General features: G+C 37.2%; 1 protein-coding gene across 2 annotated transcripts; it reads left to right on the top strand.

The window, feature by feature from the left end:
* Positions 1-4,666: 4,666 nt before the first annotated feature.
* Snrnp27 (small nuclear ribonucleoprotein U4/U6.U5 subunit 27) lies at positions 4,667-15,358 on the top strand. Of its 2 annotated transcripts, XR_006849294.2 has the most exons (7): positions 4,667-4,804; positions 5,793-5,913; positions 7,583-7,695; positions 8,167-8,246; positions 13,140-13,204; positions 14,433-14,588; positions 14,677-15,358. XR_006849294.2 is itself a non-coding variant. In XM_046432389.2 (6 exons), exons 1-6 carry the CDS (start codon positions 4,771-4,773, stop codon positions 14,485-14,487), a joined length of 468 nt encoding a protein of 155 aa, XP_046288345.1. In that variant the 5' UTR covers positions 4,667-4,770; the 3' UTR covers positions 14,488-15,358. The 2 variants fall into 2 exon arrangements, 1 of the variants encoding a protein (XP_046288345.1); XM_046432389.2 differs by having other exon boundaries at positions 14,433-15,358.
* The last annotated feature ends 1,758 nt before the right edge of the window (positions 15,359-17,116 follow it).

The raw sequence follows: 17,116 nt of genomic DNA, 5'->3' as shown, positions 1-17,116 counted from the left end.
CAATGCAAAAACCTGTACACAATTGCTCATACAGCTTTATTTGTAATAGCCAAGAAACTGGAAACAAGCAAAGTAATCTAAAATGATGAATGATTAAATTGTGGCACATCTACACAATGCATGACTACTCAGTAATAAAAATGAACAGTCTATTGCTATAGCAACCTGGATGATCTTAAGGGCATTATGATGAATGAAAACGAAGTCAATTTTAAAAGATCTCAAACCCCATGATTCCATTTATATAACATTCTCAAAATGAAGAAAGGTTAGTGGTTTCCAGGGGTCAGAGGGTGGGATGTAAAGAGTTATCATGAGGGATGTGTCTGTGGTGATCTGCATCTTTACTGTGTTTACACATATCTACACATGTGAAAAATGACTTAAAGACTATACACACACAGGTACCAATGTCAACTTCCTGGTTTGGCACTGTACTATAGTTTCATAAGATGTAATTGTGTGCTGAAAAGTACACAGGACCTCTCTCTCCACTACCTTTGCAATTTCAACATATAATTATCTCAAAATAAAAAAGTTGAAAAATAAACCTCTGCATTAATCACTGGTTATAGTAGGTTGGGTTTCTTCAGGAACTATGAAAGTCATCTTCTGTTTCCTTAGCAGTCCAAACCAGTCAACAGCACTAGCTTCTCCAGAGTTACTGAGGTGAGTTTATTGAGATGTATGCTATAGACTGAATGTTTGTGTCCCCTCAAAATTATATGTTGAAACCTAATCCCTGATATAATGGTTTTAGGAGGTGGGGCCATTGGGAGGTGATTATGTTAGGAGGGTAGAGCCTTCATGAATAGGATTAGCACTCTTATACAAGAGGCCCCAAAACACTAGCTATCCCCTCCCACCACATGAGGATACAGAACTCATCTTCTATTAAGAAAATGCCCGGGCTGGGGATGTGGCTCAAGCGGTAGCGTGCTCTCCTGGCATGTGTGCGGCCCGGGTTCGATCCTCAGCACCACATACAAACAAAGATGTTGTGTCCCCCGAAAACTAAAAAATAAATATTAAAAAAAAAAAAAAAGAAAATGCCCTCACCAGCCACCAAATCTTCCAGCATAGATCTTGGATTTCCTAGCCTTTAAAACTATGAGAAGTAAGTTTCTATTGTTTATAAGCCACTGGGTTGATGATATTTTGTTACAACCACGTGAACAGAGAATGGAGCTTCCTTCCCTTCAGTGTATCCTGGTTAGGAAGAGGTTGACCAACCCAATGGGGGAAATTCAAAAATTAATCTGAAGGATTTTTGCCATGGTCCCAGCTGATTTTTCCTACTTCTGGTGCCCATTGGATGACCTGAAGTTTCCTGGGACACTGATCTGCTTCTCCCTCCAATCCTAATGCTCGTGTGTGCAGAGACCTGTCAGCTGCACCCTGACACAATGCCACTCACAGTACGGAACACTGGGTTCCTGCTGTGGCTCCACAGTCCCCCTGCCTGCTGTCTATGGATGGTTTGACCCCTGCCCACTTCTTCAGGGGCTTAAAGGTTCCTGGGAAAACAGATCTGCTGTCCCTTTCAGTGTTAAATTGCCACTGTGTTAGGTATGATTTTTCTAATTGAGAAGTTTCTCAGGTTTTTTGGAAATCAGGCAACTTCCCTGATTTCCAGTGCTAGTATGGATTTAGGGAGTGGGGAAAAATAAGTTTTATCCTTTACAATCTCTTTGTCTACTTTCCACCAAAATAATTTTCTGCAAGTTCATCAATGGCCTCATGCTGCTATATCTAGCTGAGAGTTCTCAGTTCTTACTTTAAAGGAGTCTCTACTACATTTGACATAGCCAATGATATTAGTTTCCTGAAGCTACTCCAACAAATTAGCAAAGATTTGTTAGCTTAAAAAAATTATTCTCACACAATTCTAGAGGCCAGAAATCTAAAATCAATTTCAATTGGCAAAAACCAAAGCACCAGCACAGTTGCGCTCTCTCCAGAATTTCTAGAGAAGAATCTGTTCCTTGCCTCCTCCAGCTTTTTGTGGCTGGAGGTATATTCCTCGGCTTGTGGCTGCATCATTCCCATGTTAGCCTCTGTGGTCACATTTTCTGCGTGTATATAAGCATTTAGGACCCACTTGGATCTCAGCATAATCTCCCTCTTAATATTCTTAACTACATCTGCAAAACCTTCCCCATGTAAGGTAACATTCATAGGTTCCAGGGATAAGGGCCAGACATCTTTAGGGAAGCCATTATTCAGCCTCCTATACTGGCCCTTCTCTTCTTCTCAAAACTCTACCCCCTGGAATTTTCACACACTGTTCTTCACCAGTGTTTTTATACTTGACATTTGTATCTTGTCACTCTCTTCTTTTTTGGGACATCTCATGGACTCCTGTGGTTCAAATTCTCCTCTATCTTCTGATCTCTCCCCCTAAATATCAGACTCAGTCTGCATATAGTCAAATGCCTGCTAAAAGTATCTATTATGGATGTTCATACTCAATAAAATGAAATGGAATTCAGATTCTCTCTTTACCACAAGCAGAAGTATAACTAGATTCTCAGACTTCACAACAAATATAAGCAAAAAGGGCTCCATTGAATTCATGAGGGATATAAGCCCACAGAAAAGGTCCCATACTATTCCTGACAGAGGAGCACTCATAAAAGGGATCATTGTTTTTTGCCTTCTCCATGTGTCTTCTGTATGGACTTGATATCTTGTTTCAAGTTTATTTGTGGGGAACAGTCAAATCCTTGCTTTCTCACTTAATAAACATCAGACAGACAGACAGACACACACACACACACACACACACACTTTTTCCAGGGCAAACAAAATACAGGGCCTCTTGTACAAAAATAATTTCAAAATGGTGACAGCTGAATATTAAATGTTTGGGGCCTTTCTAAGCAAGGCTGTACAGGTCACATTCTGTGAAACTGAACCTACCTGGGAGTCATGTCTTCTCTCTCTTTCCACTGCCAGTCACCAAGATCTGTCATACTGATCCTCAAATATTTCCTGATCTGTTCTTACTCCTTTTCTTTCATAATCGCCCTAGTGTGGGTTCTCATTTCCTCCAGCTATTCCCCCCGGTTCAAGTTTTTAGATCTGCAGTCAGGATGAACCATCTAAAACACCATTATGGTTATGTAACTACTCAGCTTAAAATGCTCCAGTAGCTTTTTATCACTTTAAGGATAAAGTACCAGCCACTCAGTATGATCTTCCATAATAAACTCAGTATGATGATAAAATCAAACCACTCATAGGGCTTGCATAGTGTAACAGCTGCTCTTTAATATTGCTGCTACTCCTACCCTTTACCTGGGTAACTCATAATAGTGCCTGTCATACAGTTAGTCCCATAGGTGTTAGGTAATATTATTATCCCAGGAAACTCTCTTGGAATAACAAATCAAGCTGAAAGTCCTTTTTATGTCTCCATGGCACACTGCACATACATCTTACCAATTACTGTGAAATGTCTGTGCCTCCACAATTAGAGTGTAAGCTTCTTGAGGCAGGGGGCCATATTGTGCATCTTTTCATCCTAGTGCTAAAATGATACAGTGTCCTACACACAATAGGCATTAAAAAACTTTGTATATTAAATCTGACAGCATACCTCCAAACCACTTTTTGAAATCAAGAGTAAAGAAGGAAATGTTTTCAGCCATTGATGTTACCATATTTCTCTTCTCACAGCTGTATGGCACAACCCCTTGTCTCCCTATAAATTTCCTGTCTTCCCTAGGGACAATGTCTTCAATCATTAATGGTGTTTCTTCATATCATCCCTAAATCTTCTTCCTCCGGTACTGGCACCCCTCAATCCTTGAACCTCTCTCTCCCACACATTAGTGTAGTCTGCCAGGATAATCCCAAGAGTCTGAGAGTCAAGCCTCATGCATGTTGAAAATCCTAGATGTTACCGTTAGTTCTTTTCTTGAAAGTTAGATTGGGACAGATATTAAAGAGGGCACATCAGAGTGTATGAATCAGTTTTTAAAAAGTTGACTGGTGGGAAGGGTGTTTCCAACCTATTCTAGTTTCTTTCCAACTCTGTTCTAAAAGCCAAACCATCAGACTTGGAAACTTTGGAGGGAGCTGGTGGGACAAGTGTTGGTTAGATTAGAAGTCGACATCCGGCAAGCCTTTTCTAGTTATGGCAGCATTGGAGAAGTACTTTGTGGGAATACGTGGGCATATGGAGCCTTTGCTTTTCCTTACCTGTAGTAACTTTGGGATAAGTTCTCAATACTGGCATCTGAGAAAATATTAAGCTGACAATCGCTGAACTTTGGTGTCTTCACTCCTTATGAGAGAATTTTATGTAAAAAAGTCAAAAAATACAAACCTTGTATACTCCGTGTAGAATTGGTTTGACTATTTTACGCATGTGAACAAGGACTGGAGAAAATGGTGAAATTGAAAGCTATGTTAGGATGGTGAGTCCATAGCTGAATTTTTCAAACACTTCTATAAGTGCATCAAATAGCATATTTTTAATGCCTGCCAGGGACAAACAAGATAGGAAAGTCACTGTGAAAATTAGGCTGGAGGAGCGGAAACGATAACTCCACTTCTACCGTAATCTCCGAATTCAGAAGAGGCGATGGCATCCAGGGCACATTCTGGGCCCGCCCTTTTCGCTGCCTGCCTTCTTAAGAAGCCGGAACCCTCGGGACTTGTTTCGACATTTTTCCAGTCGGAGATCGAACTTCAGTTCCGGTCACTCCCGGAAGTTGTTGCACCGCCGTTTCCGGGGCGGTGTGAGGAGGAGTTGGACTCCGAATGGGTCGCAGCCGAAGCCGCTCCCCACGGAGGGGTGAGTCTAGAAGCAACGCGGATGGCGTGGGGCTCTGTTGGAATCGCATCTTTTTTTTTTTTTCAGTATCTGGGCAACGGAGAGGCGGGCGAATGGGGGAACGAAGACCTAGGCCCCTACACTCTTAACGCTCTGACCCTCTCTGGTTTGAAGTCTAGAGTCTTTTTTTTTTTTTCCTTCTAAATTCGGGTTTCATCGACTAGTTGTCAACCTTATAGTACAGTAACTTTTACTGTGCTTGTGGCCTATGGGCTCAGGCCATAGTTCCTTCATGTAATTTCTAGGAAACTGCACAAGTCACCCAGCTTTTCTGAATCGAATTCTCGCAGTCATTGGGGGTAATGTTAACCCGCGGGGAAAACTGATGTGAGAATAAATGTTACATTCTATAGCATTCACTATGTGATTTTGCTTGGCTCATAGATGCTCCATAAGTCTTATGATCCTGCTCAGTTTATCATAGGGAAATCGGTATTTAGAATTTCGAATCCAGGGAACTCACCGATTAATATCTTCTGTCCCCCAGACCTAATAAGGAGGCCGTGCAATGTAAAGAATCTAACTAGACTTCCATTGAGAGCTCTAACTTGGACCCTCGGTTGTGTCCTTGGTTAGTTTTTGTCACCTTCAACTAGTCAGTATTCAGTTTTCTTACAAGTCAACTGAGGCCTCAAGCCACATGTGGCTGTGGGGTTCTTGAAGTGTAGCTAATCCGAACTGAGAAATGCAGTTCCTAAAATAGACACCAGATTTCCTACCAGAAAAATATAAAATATATTATTAAGTACCTTTCATATTGCTTACATGCCAATATGTTTATAGCTGGGACATATTAGGTCAAAAAATTCTTAAAATTAATCTCACCTGTTTCTTTGTACCTTTTCAGTGTGACTACTAGCGATGGCTCACGTTATGTTTCTGTTGGAGGGCTCAGCTCTTGATATTTGATTCACTTTTTGGCTCTGCAATTTTTGTGTGTTTGTATTAGAACGTAGGCGGTCCCGGTCCACTTCCCGGGAGAGAGAACGAAGGCGCCGAGAAAGGTCCCGGTCTCGGGAAAGAGATCGAAGAAGGAGCCGTTCGAGATCCCCACACCGAAGGCGCTCCCGGTGAGTATAGTGAATAAACCAGAAGCTGGACTATGAAGAACAAAGAAGCTGGTCACTGATCTTAACTTTGGTGGTTTTTTTTTTTGGTCGAAGTTTCATGAAATGGAGGAAACAATCCTACTTTATTCTAAAGCTAACATTTCTTTTGATAAAACGGGGTTTACATTCCACTTATACAGTTGTCTTGAGAAGTGAATGAGGAATAATAAATGAATGAAAACCACTTAGTGTGGTGCTTGGCAAGAGCAAGAAGTAAATGTTTATATTTCTGTTAGGATTTTTTAAATTAACTTTTTGGTGATAGCAATATATTCAAGTGTATGATCAAGAATTGGAGGGAGAACTTTAACTGGGTGCACACCCACAATCCCAGCAAATGAGAGACAGAGGCAGGAGGATCTCAAGTTTGTGGCTAGCCTCAGCAACTTAACCAGACACTCAGCAATTTAGTGAGACTATGTGTCAAAATTTAAATGTGGTAAAATATCCATGGGTTCGGTTCCCATTGTGGGAAAAAAAAAAAAGAATGGGACATCTTAGAAGAACCTTGGAAATGGACTCTGTTAATAGCATCAGTTGGTATTTAAGTGGGCTTTATTGTTTGTGTTTAATGGGTAGAATTTTTCAAGCTAGGTTTTTCTGCCTCATAAAAATTTCCTATACAGGCAGTGGCACATGTCTGTAATCCCAACAGATGGGGTGGCTGAGGCAGGAGGATTGCAAGTTCAAAGCCAGCCTCAGCAAAAGTGAGGCACTAAGCCACTCAGGGAGACCCTGTCTCTAAATAAAATACAAAATAGGGCTAGGCCACATCAGTGTTAAAAGCAGCACAATTCACAGTAGCCAAACTGTGGAACCAACCTAGATGTCCTTCAATAGATGAATGGATTAAGAAACTGGTATATATACACAATGGAATATTACTCAGCAATAAAAGAGAATAAAATTATGGCATTTGCAGGTAAATAAATGGAGTTAGATAATATCATGCTAAGTGAAGTAAGCCAATCCCCAAAAACCAAAGGCCAAATGTTTTCTCTCATAAGTGGCTGCTAATTCATAATGGGGAGGGGCATGGGATGAGTGGAGGAACTTGGAATGGGCAAAAGGGAGGGAGGGTTAGAGTGGGGAGGGGAGGGGGCATGGGGTTAGGAAAGATGAAGGAATGAGAGGGACATCATTACCCAAGGTACAAAAATGATTATTCAAATGGTTGGATCTTACTTCATGTACAACCAGAGAAGTGTAAAATTGTGCTCTATTTGTGTACAGTGAATCAAAGAGCATTCTGCTATCATGTATAACTGATTAGAATAAGTAAATTTTAAAATTAAAAAAAAAATAGGACTAGGTGTGTGATTCAGTAGTTGAGTGTCCCTGAGTTCAATCCCGGTAACAATAAAAATAAATAAATAAATAAATTTCTAGCCCTAGTAGAGTGCGACTGATGACTATCAGTAAAGTGGGGTTTTTTTGTTTGTTTATTTGTTTGTTTTTGTAATATCAGAGCCTCTCCTTCACTCCTCTACTGTGAATGGACTCTTGAGTTCTCTGGAACTTATTTCTGTTCAGTCTTTACTTTTCAGGAACTCATGCGTTAATCTGTGCTGATTGACAGAGTTGCCGTTTATATGTATCTGTTTCTTACATCTTTATTTATAAATATTAGATCCCCAAGACGACATAGATCCACATCTCCTTCCCCTTCTCGACTGAAAGAAAGAAGAGATGAGGAAAAGAAAGAAACAAAAGAAACAAAGAGCAAAGAACGTCAGATTACTGGTAACATTACTAGATAAATAAGCTTGTTTAGATCGCTCCAGTCATGATAAGTTATAAAAGTATAATTTTTGAGCATTTAAATATTAAGATTTTTATGGTGTTCGTTGCATATGGTTTTAAGATTTTGTTTTAATTGTACCTTAGTGAGTTGCTTGTTGTCCATGGTGCTCCTGATATAACCTAGGTAGGGTAGTTAAAAACATGAGAATATTCTATTTTGGAAGTGTCTTCAAATCTAGGTATTGTAGTATCTGATATTAAAGGTGGTCCCCCCCATAAGCTCCAACTTGCACGCTAAGTTACATTCTGTCCAAATTTAAGAGGAATTTTTCTCATTTATCTTTGTCTTTTATGTGTTCTCTGCTGGTAAGGTAGAATGTCTATTAATTTGTCACCAGTTTTCTTTTTATTTTGTATGTGTATAGATATAGATACATAATGATATAAGAGTTTTTAAAATCATTTTTGCAGAGGAAGACTTAGAGGGCAAAACAGAGGAAGAAATTGAAATGATGAAGTTAATGGGATTTGCCTCTTTTGACTCAACAAAAGTAAGTAAAACATGCAATGAATTAAACATTCTGATTTGAATTAATCCATTATGCCTGTTGTGGTTTTCCATATTCTTTTATGTGTCACTTATAATTTCTTCTGTTGGCACAAGTTTATTTGGTTTTAAGACAGTAACTATCTGTTTGAAGGGCTTTGAGAACAAAGGAGGAAACTTTAAACTGCCATTGCATTTGGAGAGTGTTTGCCAGACATATGGTTTGCGTTAGATCATAAAGGGCAAGTAAAGGTGATCAGACAGAAAGAAGGCAGAAGATAATTTAAAGTAGAGTGCTGTATAGGTGTGAAGAAGCATGAGGTATTATGGGAATTTCAAATTCTGTGACTGGTCCAAGGGGGCTGATGGGTGGTAACTGTGACAGAGGCTACAAAATGGAGGAAAACAAATTTTGTAGGGATTTTGATGACTTTAGCCATGCTAAGGAATTTAGAGTTGACTTATTGGTGTTGAGAAGAGGAAGCAAGGATTTTAAAACAAGGGAGTAACACGATTATATGTATGTTTTAGAACAATGACATTGGGGACAGCATGGAAGACAGAGGGGAAGAGGGTTAGATTAGAAGTAGAGAGAACTGCTGAGTCATGCGAGTGTAAGATGATACAGGACTGAACTGAGTCTAAAATCTCAGAAGCCAGGGTAAGTGGGAATGGGTATCAGTAGTCAGTGATGCCCTTGAGACATTGGGCTGGGGAGCCTGGTTGGTACAGTTAACTCAGAACAAGATTACAGGAAGGGGAATTACTGGGAAATAGAACATTCAGCTACCAGATGAAGATGACCTTGGACTACATGTCTCACAGCTCAGATGGGGGATAGAGATGGATTGGGGAGTGAGTGCTATCTAGCTTTCATCATAATACCTGGAGACAATAAAGGGGAGGAAAGAGAGAGAGATTGTTAAGAAGAAAAGGGAGAAAAATTTTAGGGAGGGAGGAGGAAAGAATATCTAGAGAGATAGGAAGATGGGGGTAAGAGAAAGAAATAGGGAAGGCCAGGAGGAATGGAGAGAGAAAATAGAAGGAGAATAGTGGGGATGGAGAGAAGAAGAATATATGTGGAAAGAAGGAATAAAATTTTTAATCCTTTTTTTTTTAAAGATTTTGATGAAAGCTCTATTTTTTAAAATTTATTCTTCTTAGTTTTACATGACAGTAGAATGTATTTTTGGCAAATTATATATACATAGAGTATAAATTATTTTATTCAGGATCCCATTCTTGTGGTTGTACATGATGTAGAGTTACTCTGGTTGTATATTCAAATACAAGGCTAAGAAAGTTATGTCTGATTGTTTCTACTGTCCTTCCTATACCCCTCCCCCCTCCTTTCCCTTTGTCTAATCCAATGGATTTCTATTCTTACCCTCCCCACCCTTCCTTGTTTTGGGTTAGCATCCACATATCAGAGAACATTTGGCTTCACTGTCTAATAGGACAACCAGACAGTAATAAATGAATACAGGTTATGTCAGGCAGTGATAGGGGCCATAAAGAAAAGCAAGGAAGATTTGGAGACCAGATAGAGAATTTGGAACCCTCATATACTAATGGAGAGAATGTAAAACAGTGCAGCTACTTTGCAAAACCATTTGTGACAGTGTTCAAAACTTTTAACAGTTACTATATATAAACCACTAATGCCACTCCTAGGTATGTACTCAGGAGATTGGAAAAAAATTATGTTCATACAAAAACTTGTATGAATATGCATGCAGTATTCACAAAAATAGAATCAACCTAAATGTCCATCTACAGATTAATTATAATGAAAACTACAGAACACTAAAGAAAGAAATTGAAGAAGATATCCAAAAATGGAAAGATCTCCCATGTTCTTGGATAGGCAGAATTAATATCAAAATGGCCATACTACCAAAAATGCTATACAGATTTAATGCAATTCCTATTAAGATCCCAATGATGAGGGCTGGGATTGTGGCTCAGCGGTAGAGCGCTCGCCTAGCACGGGCGGGACCCGGGTTCAATGGAATGGATAAACCCAAATGGTGTAAGACTTTCTTTTTAACTAATGTGATAGTAAGTTTAAAATTTTTGAAAATTATATTGTATAACTTAAGAGGAGTACTGACACATGACTGTTGAGGTGAAAAAAATTAAGAATGCAGAGGTTATATGAACCCTATTTTTGAATATTAATTTTTTTTTTTTTTGGTGTCTGTCAACTTTTTTTCCTTGAATATATCAAATCCAAATCCCTTTTTATTTTTTCCCAAAGAGTATTTTATATGTGAAATGTTTTGTTAATATATATGTTAAATGGATAAAAATATCTCCAAAGTAAAGCAGTTTTAGTTAAATGGATAAAAAAAAAAAAATCTCCAAAGTAAAGCAATTGTAGTTTTATTGTTTTTAGAAGACTGTTTTTAGAAGAATTATTTGTTTGTACTGGCGATCGAGCCACATCCCCATCCCTTTTTTTTGTTTTTTATTTTGTGGCAGGATCTCACTAAGTTGCTGAGGTTGGCCTTGAACTTGCAATCCTCCTGCCTCAGCCTTCCAAGTTGCTGAGATTACAGGAGTGCACCATTCTATCCAATTGAAATTATTTATTTGTTTTGGGGTATGACTATTTCCTGATTATATTTGAAATTCCTGAGAGTTATATAGGTAGAGCTAACCCTTTGCTTTGCTTTTTTTTTTTTTTAATTTAGTTTAATTTTTTTAGTTGTTGATAGAACTTAATTTTTTATTTATTTATATGTGGTGCTGAGAATTGAACCCAGTACCTCACACATGCTAGCAAGCGCGCTCTACCACTGAGCCACTACCCCAGCCCTATCCTTCACTGTTAATTGTAATCAGTGCTGCTTAAGATGTTTGTTTATTAAGGAAAAAGTGAGGATCCTTAAAAATTGTCGTGTACCATGTAATCAAATGATGTCAGTGGAGTTTTGGTTTGTTTTTCCCAGTACTGAAGGTGAAACCTAGAGCCTCATCCCATACAAGGCAAGTGCTCCACCACTGAGTATAGCCCAACTCCCATGTCAGTTGTTTTCTAATGACCTCTATGGGGTTGTTAACTTAGTTTATATGCAGTTGGCAGTTATGAAGTATCTTACCTCACTCATGTTTCTCAGTTACATATATCTTGTGTTATTTTCATCATTGATCTGTTGGGGGACCTTTTCCTTTTCTTCTGTTTCCCTTTCCTTTCCTCTTTGCAGTACTCATAATCTAATCCAGGGCTTCATTGGTGCTAGGTAAATTGTCTAGCACTGATCCCTATTGTGGAACCTTTCCATATGTCGTGTAGTCATTTATTTTCCCTCTACTTCAACATTCTTCTAGAAAGTTCCAAAGTGTGATTATATTTACCAATGGGTAATTTTCTATCCTAGTATGTAAATAAATGAACATAGGGCTAATAATATGTGACTCTACAAAAGTTTCTAAAAAGTCAGCAAGTCTTTAGAAATTGAACTCAGTGAAAAGATTAGCATAATTTCCTTTTTTCTTGGTCAAGACAGGTCTTTCCAAGTTATGCCTACCTCTTATAATTTATCCAGTAGCCCTACCCTTAGAAATATATGAAAATAAGAACAGAAAATTAAGTCCATATATATTAGTTCCATTTCAAATATGTAGTTCACCATTTCAAATATGTAGTTCACCTATGCATACCATTAGACCAGTGGGTCAGAATCCTTTTTTTTTCCCCTAATGCAGACGCCTAATGAGTATGCTACACTCATGAGTAATAATGGACAAGGGTAGGAAATAGGAGTCACATGTATGTGTTTCGTGGCATTAGCCAGTCCCATTCATTTCGCAGTCATTTTCCAATCAACTGCCAGTGCAGTGCCCTAGTATGTGAGAATGTAGAGGTGACTCAGACATATATCCCTCCATCAAGAAGCTTTCAGTGTCATTGGAGCAATAGCATATATATCACAGTAATACAGGGTAGAAAATAGAAAGTACTGTGGGGAAAGCATAGATACCATTCTTCAGGGGTTAGTAAAGAAGGTGCTGCCTGACAGCTGGATCATCTGAACTGGGCCTTGAATGATGGATAAGAAAGAACCAGTTCGTTAAAGATTGGTTCTTGGCAGGGAAGGCAATTCAGGCATGAGGAACAATATGGGAGCAAGTGGGTATGGTTAATTAATTTGACTGTATTAAAGAACCATAAAGGGGGCTGGGGTTGTGGCTCAGCGGTAGAGCACTCTCCTGGCATGCATGAGGCCCTGGGTTCGATCCTCAACATCACATAAAAATAAACAAAATAAAGGTATTGTGTCTAACCAAAAATAAACTTTTAAAAAGTGCATAAATACATTCTACTGTCATGTATAACTAATTAAAACAAATTTTAAAAAAGGAATTAGTAACAAAGAGGATACATGCCACATATAGAAAGGTATGTAACAATCCAACTATTGTCTGTTATTCTATATTCTGATTCTTGATTAAAGATAAAAATGGTAAGACTTATGCAAGAAATGGAATTTAAACAAATGGAAATGTTCAAGCTACAATTTGAGAATATTATAAGTTAATGGTAGAGGTTAAATTTTGTGTGAATGTAAATTTTTGTGGAGCTAATAAGTTTTATCTGATTTTAAAGGAGTCTTTGACCAAAAAAGTTTAGGATCTACTAGCCTATTTTCCAGCATGCCTTACACATAATACACATACCATGAATGTTTGCTGATTTTAATATTGTATTAAATTGTATATATGTAACCATAAAAATGTGAGCAGAGTTGTTTAATACTTGAGAGTTTGTGGGTATCATTAGGATCTGAAAATTTTCTCTTTTAAATGGATCTTGGTGATTTAACATTATCCATCTCTTGATCAGGCATTTAATGTGTCCTTCCTATTTTATTTGTTTATTGTTTTTCTCCAGGGGAAGAAGGTAGATGGCTCTGTCAATGCCTATGCCATAAATGTGTCTCAGAAGAGGAAGTACAGGTAAGCAAAGCCCCCACTATTATGTTTAAACTAATAAACTCAATTTCATATTTGGAAAGAGCTTTTTATATGGGGTAATCATGTTTGTGAAATGTATTAGTTTTCTGTACTGTCCCTTTATGTGTGTGTTTTGTTTTGTACTGGGTAATTGAACCAAGGGCCTTGTGCATACTAGGCAAGTGCCCTACCACTGAGATGTGTCCTCAGAACCCTGTCTCTTATCTTAAGGAAGTACTTTTCTTGCTTATATTCTGGCATGTTAAAATTGTTTCTCAATTTACATGTTAGCAAATAGCTATTCTAGAGAGGGTAGCTGACTTAAATGTGTTTGAGCTGTGTGTAGTAAATTTCTTAAAAAAGCCTAACTTCAACTTAGTGGGCTTTGATTTCAATGTAAAACAAATCCCTTCTAAACTATTTACCTATACTGATTACATCAGGATTTTAATGTAAATAGACTTTTCTTTTTTAAGTGTAGGCACATTTTGTTTGTGTTATAGATTCGAAACAAATGAATCTATACTTAAAATCTCACTGAATTGTTGATGAAAAAGTCAAGACATGTTTAAATATAACCTTTCTTTCTACCTTTATCACTGATAAAAGATCAGTATTCCAATTAATTTAGACTATGAATAATATGATTTGAGAGTGCTATGAGCTAAAGTAATAGAGTTGTTATGGATAGACTGTCATAAAATTACCTTCAAATAAAGTATTATGAGGTGAACCATTGAAGCGTACAAATTGAATTTGCCTAATAGATACCTGTTTAGGAGTTCTTTATTTGTTTAAACTAGGTAATCATTGTTTACCTAAAATAATTGTGAATTTTAAATTGATTTTTTTAAAGGTCTGTACGATCTTTCCAAATAATTCTGAAAATATATTTCCATACTGAATGTGGCATTTAAAGAAATCCAAATGGTTTTGCTTTATTTTAAAAGTGAGGTTATGGGTTACAGGTGTAATTTAGTGTAGAATGTTGCCTGGCATGCTTGAGGCCTTGAGTTTGATTCCAAGCCACAAAAATAAGTAAAAGTAAAATAATCTCATATTAATGTGCATTAAATAACCTTAAGTAGTTTCTATCCTACACTTTGTCATGTTAAACGTGGTCTTAGGTTTAATCTTAAAAACATGTTATTTTGGTTTTGGGGGTTTTTTTTATATATAAAAAGTCCAGAATTTTAAAAAGTTCACAATGAATTTTCTCTTCTCATTATAGGCAGTACATGAATCGAAAAGGTGGCTTCAACAGACCTTTGGATTTTATTGCATGAGAATTGAAATTTGAAGAATGATTTTCCCCCTCGTCTTGGTCAAAGAGTGGATTTTGTATTTAATATGCCTCAAAACCAGGATTGCTGTTCTTTCTTGTAAAGTAAGGAAATCTTATTTATGATGTGTGCAGTTTACTTACCTTTCCTCAATAGAAGATAGGTTAAACATTACGTTTTTTTTTTTTTTAGGAAATATCATTTGGGGCAGTCACCATCCCATTTTGTTTGTTTTTATTCCTATGGAAACTGTGTATTTTCTTCTTGGATGCTTGTTAGGACTTTATAACAAACATGAAAGTAATTTGGATGTTTCTCCAATAAAGCAATATTTCTACCCATTTTATAGTTGATAAACATTTTTATTATTAGATAAAAGAGCCTGCCTAGACGTTTTCTTTTTTCACACATATATACCTTGATTATTAAAGAATTGGGAGAATGAAGAAGTATAACTTTAAATTTTTGTATCTTCTGTTTTTCCCCCCCAAATACTATTTATTGTTTTTCCTCAATTATGAAAGCAGTACATGCTTACTATAACAAATACCTGTGAAGCCAAAAAGTGAAAAGCCAAAAATCACTTATAATAAACTTCCAGGGATAATCAATATTAACATTTTGTTGTATGTCTTTCTGGACTTCTGTATTTCTCACTTCCACTCATGAGATCAAAATGTATATACAGTCCTCTTTGTCTAACCCATTTTTTCCCCATGTACTATGAACATTTTTTATGCTTTTAAATATTCTTTCAAAACTTAGTGTTTAGTAGCTACTTGGTTGTACCATAATTTATTAACTAATCCTTTATTGGTGAACATTGGCCTGTCTCCCATGGCTTACTTTTATAATTAAAACTTTTTATAATTACTGTCTGTCTTTATTACATACATGTTTTTATATTTGATTCATTATTTTCTCAGGTTCAGTTCTTAAACATGATAAGGGATAAGAGGTGTGTGTGTGCATGTATGCATGTGCTTATTTTAAGTTTTTTTTCCTATATGTGGCTAGAAGGCTTTTTTCCCACCAGTAAAATATGAGAATTTCTATTTTGTATACATGTACAAATAGGTGTAATAAATGTTAGTTTCATTGTCTTTAGGCAAGGTCCCTCCCATTTGAAGAAAGCTCTTTATTTATTATTATTTAATTATTATTTATTATCTTTATCAAAGATAATAGCCATCACCCATTCTGTTTCATGCCTCGCTGGTGTTTGAGTCTCTGTGGCTGGATTTTGTTTATTTGTTTGTTTATTTATTTATTGGGGGGGTACTGAGGATTGAACCCAGGAGGGCTTAACCACTGAGCCACATCCCCCACCCTATTTACAAATATTTTATTTAGAGACAGGGTCTCACTGAGTTGCTGAGTGCCTTGCTAAGTTGCTGAAGCTTGCTTTTAATTTGCAATCCTCCTGCCTCAGCCTCCTGAGCTGCTGGGATTACAGGCGTGTGCCACTGTGTCCAGTTTAAATTCTATTCTTTGTAGTAACTACTACAAATGCATGGAACGCATTTCAGATAATTACAAAAAGTATTTAGTGGTGAGTTAATTGTGTATCCATTCAGAGATATTTCACACACACACATATCTTGTTATTAAAATAGATATAAACTTTGTATACTGTTCTGCACCTAGCTTTTGTTCACTTACTCTAGTGTATCTCAAGATTATTTCTTATTGATATATATAAAATTCCCCTTTTTTTAATTTGATTTTTTTTAAGTTGTTGATAGACCTTTATTTTATTAATTTATTTATATGCGGTGCTGAGAATCAAACCCAGTGTCTCACACATGCCAGGCAAGTGCACTACCACTAAGCCACAGCTACAGCCACAGCCCAAACATTGCCTTTTTTTAAAGGCTATTACAGTTTGGATCTGGAACGTCCTCAAAGGCTCATGTGTTGAAGACTTGGTCCAACTGATGGTGCTATAGGGAAGTAATAGAAACTTTAGGAGATGAGACCTAGCTGAAAGAGGTTGGTCCCAAGCCCTACCCTCCTTTGTCTCTGCTTCCCATCTACCAGGAGGTAAGCAATTTTTTTGCTTCCTGCTTCAACATAGGGGCCAAGCAAACACTGACTGAAATCTCTGCATGAGCCAAAATGAATCTTTTCTCCTTAAGTTTTTTTTCTCAGTTATTTTGTCACAGTGATGAAAAGCTGACTAACAAAGGCTGTTATAGTCCATTGTAGGATGGACCATAGTTTATTTAACTTATCCCCTGTTAGTAGAAAGTCAAATTATTTCTAAACTTTTGCTATGTTAAAAACAGTTTTGCAGTGATTATCCTTGTACATACATGATTTTACAAGCGTTTGGCTAAATTTTTAAATCCTTATTACATCTGAAATTTGACCACCAATTGAAATTTTTTAGAATCTTTCTGGCAAGTTGGTTCTCTGTAAAGAAAATAATAGTAATGTTCCTGCACTGTGTGTTACAGTGTACATGGCATTTTAGTTTACTTAATCCTCATGAGATAGAGAGGGTGCTATTGTCTATTTCTCAGAGGAGAAAGCTAAGGGTCTTCAGACCACAAAGGCAGACACTATTGACATTTATACTACCTACTTAAATACTTGAATGTGCTACCTCAGTTGTACAACTTCAGGTACT

The sequence above is a fragment of the Marmota monax genome, unplaced genomic scaffold (genome assembly GCF_021218885.2).
Source record: "Marmota monax isolate L192 unplaced genomic scaffold, Marmota_monax_Labrador192_F-V1.1 WCK01_AAM20220418_F8-fsc00106, whole genome shotgun sequence".
In the NCBI taxonomy this organism is placed as follows: domain Eukaryota; kingdom Metazoa; phylum Chordata; class Mammalia; order Rodentia; family Sciuridae; genus Marmota; species Marmota monax.
Note: the sequence above shows the minus strand (reverse complement) of the source record. Positions and strands in the feature narration are given on the sequence as shown.

Excerpts from the sequence above, each read along its gene's own strand:
- Snrnp27 (XM_046432389.2), top strand. The coding sequence starts at position 4,771 with ATGGGTCGCAGCCGAAGCCGCTCCCCACGGAGGG. Across the intron at positions 4,805-5,792 it reads AAGCCGCTCCCCACGGAGGG|AACGTAGGCGGTCCCGGTCC; the intron begins GTGAGTCTAGAA and ends TGTTTGTATTAG. Across the intron at positions 13,205-14,432 it reads TCTCAGAAGAGGAAGTACAG|GCAGTACATGAATCGAAAAG; the intron begins GTAAGCAAAGCC and ends TTCTCATTATAG.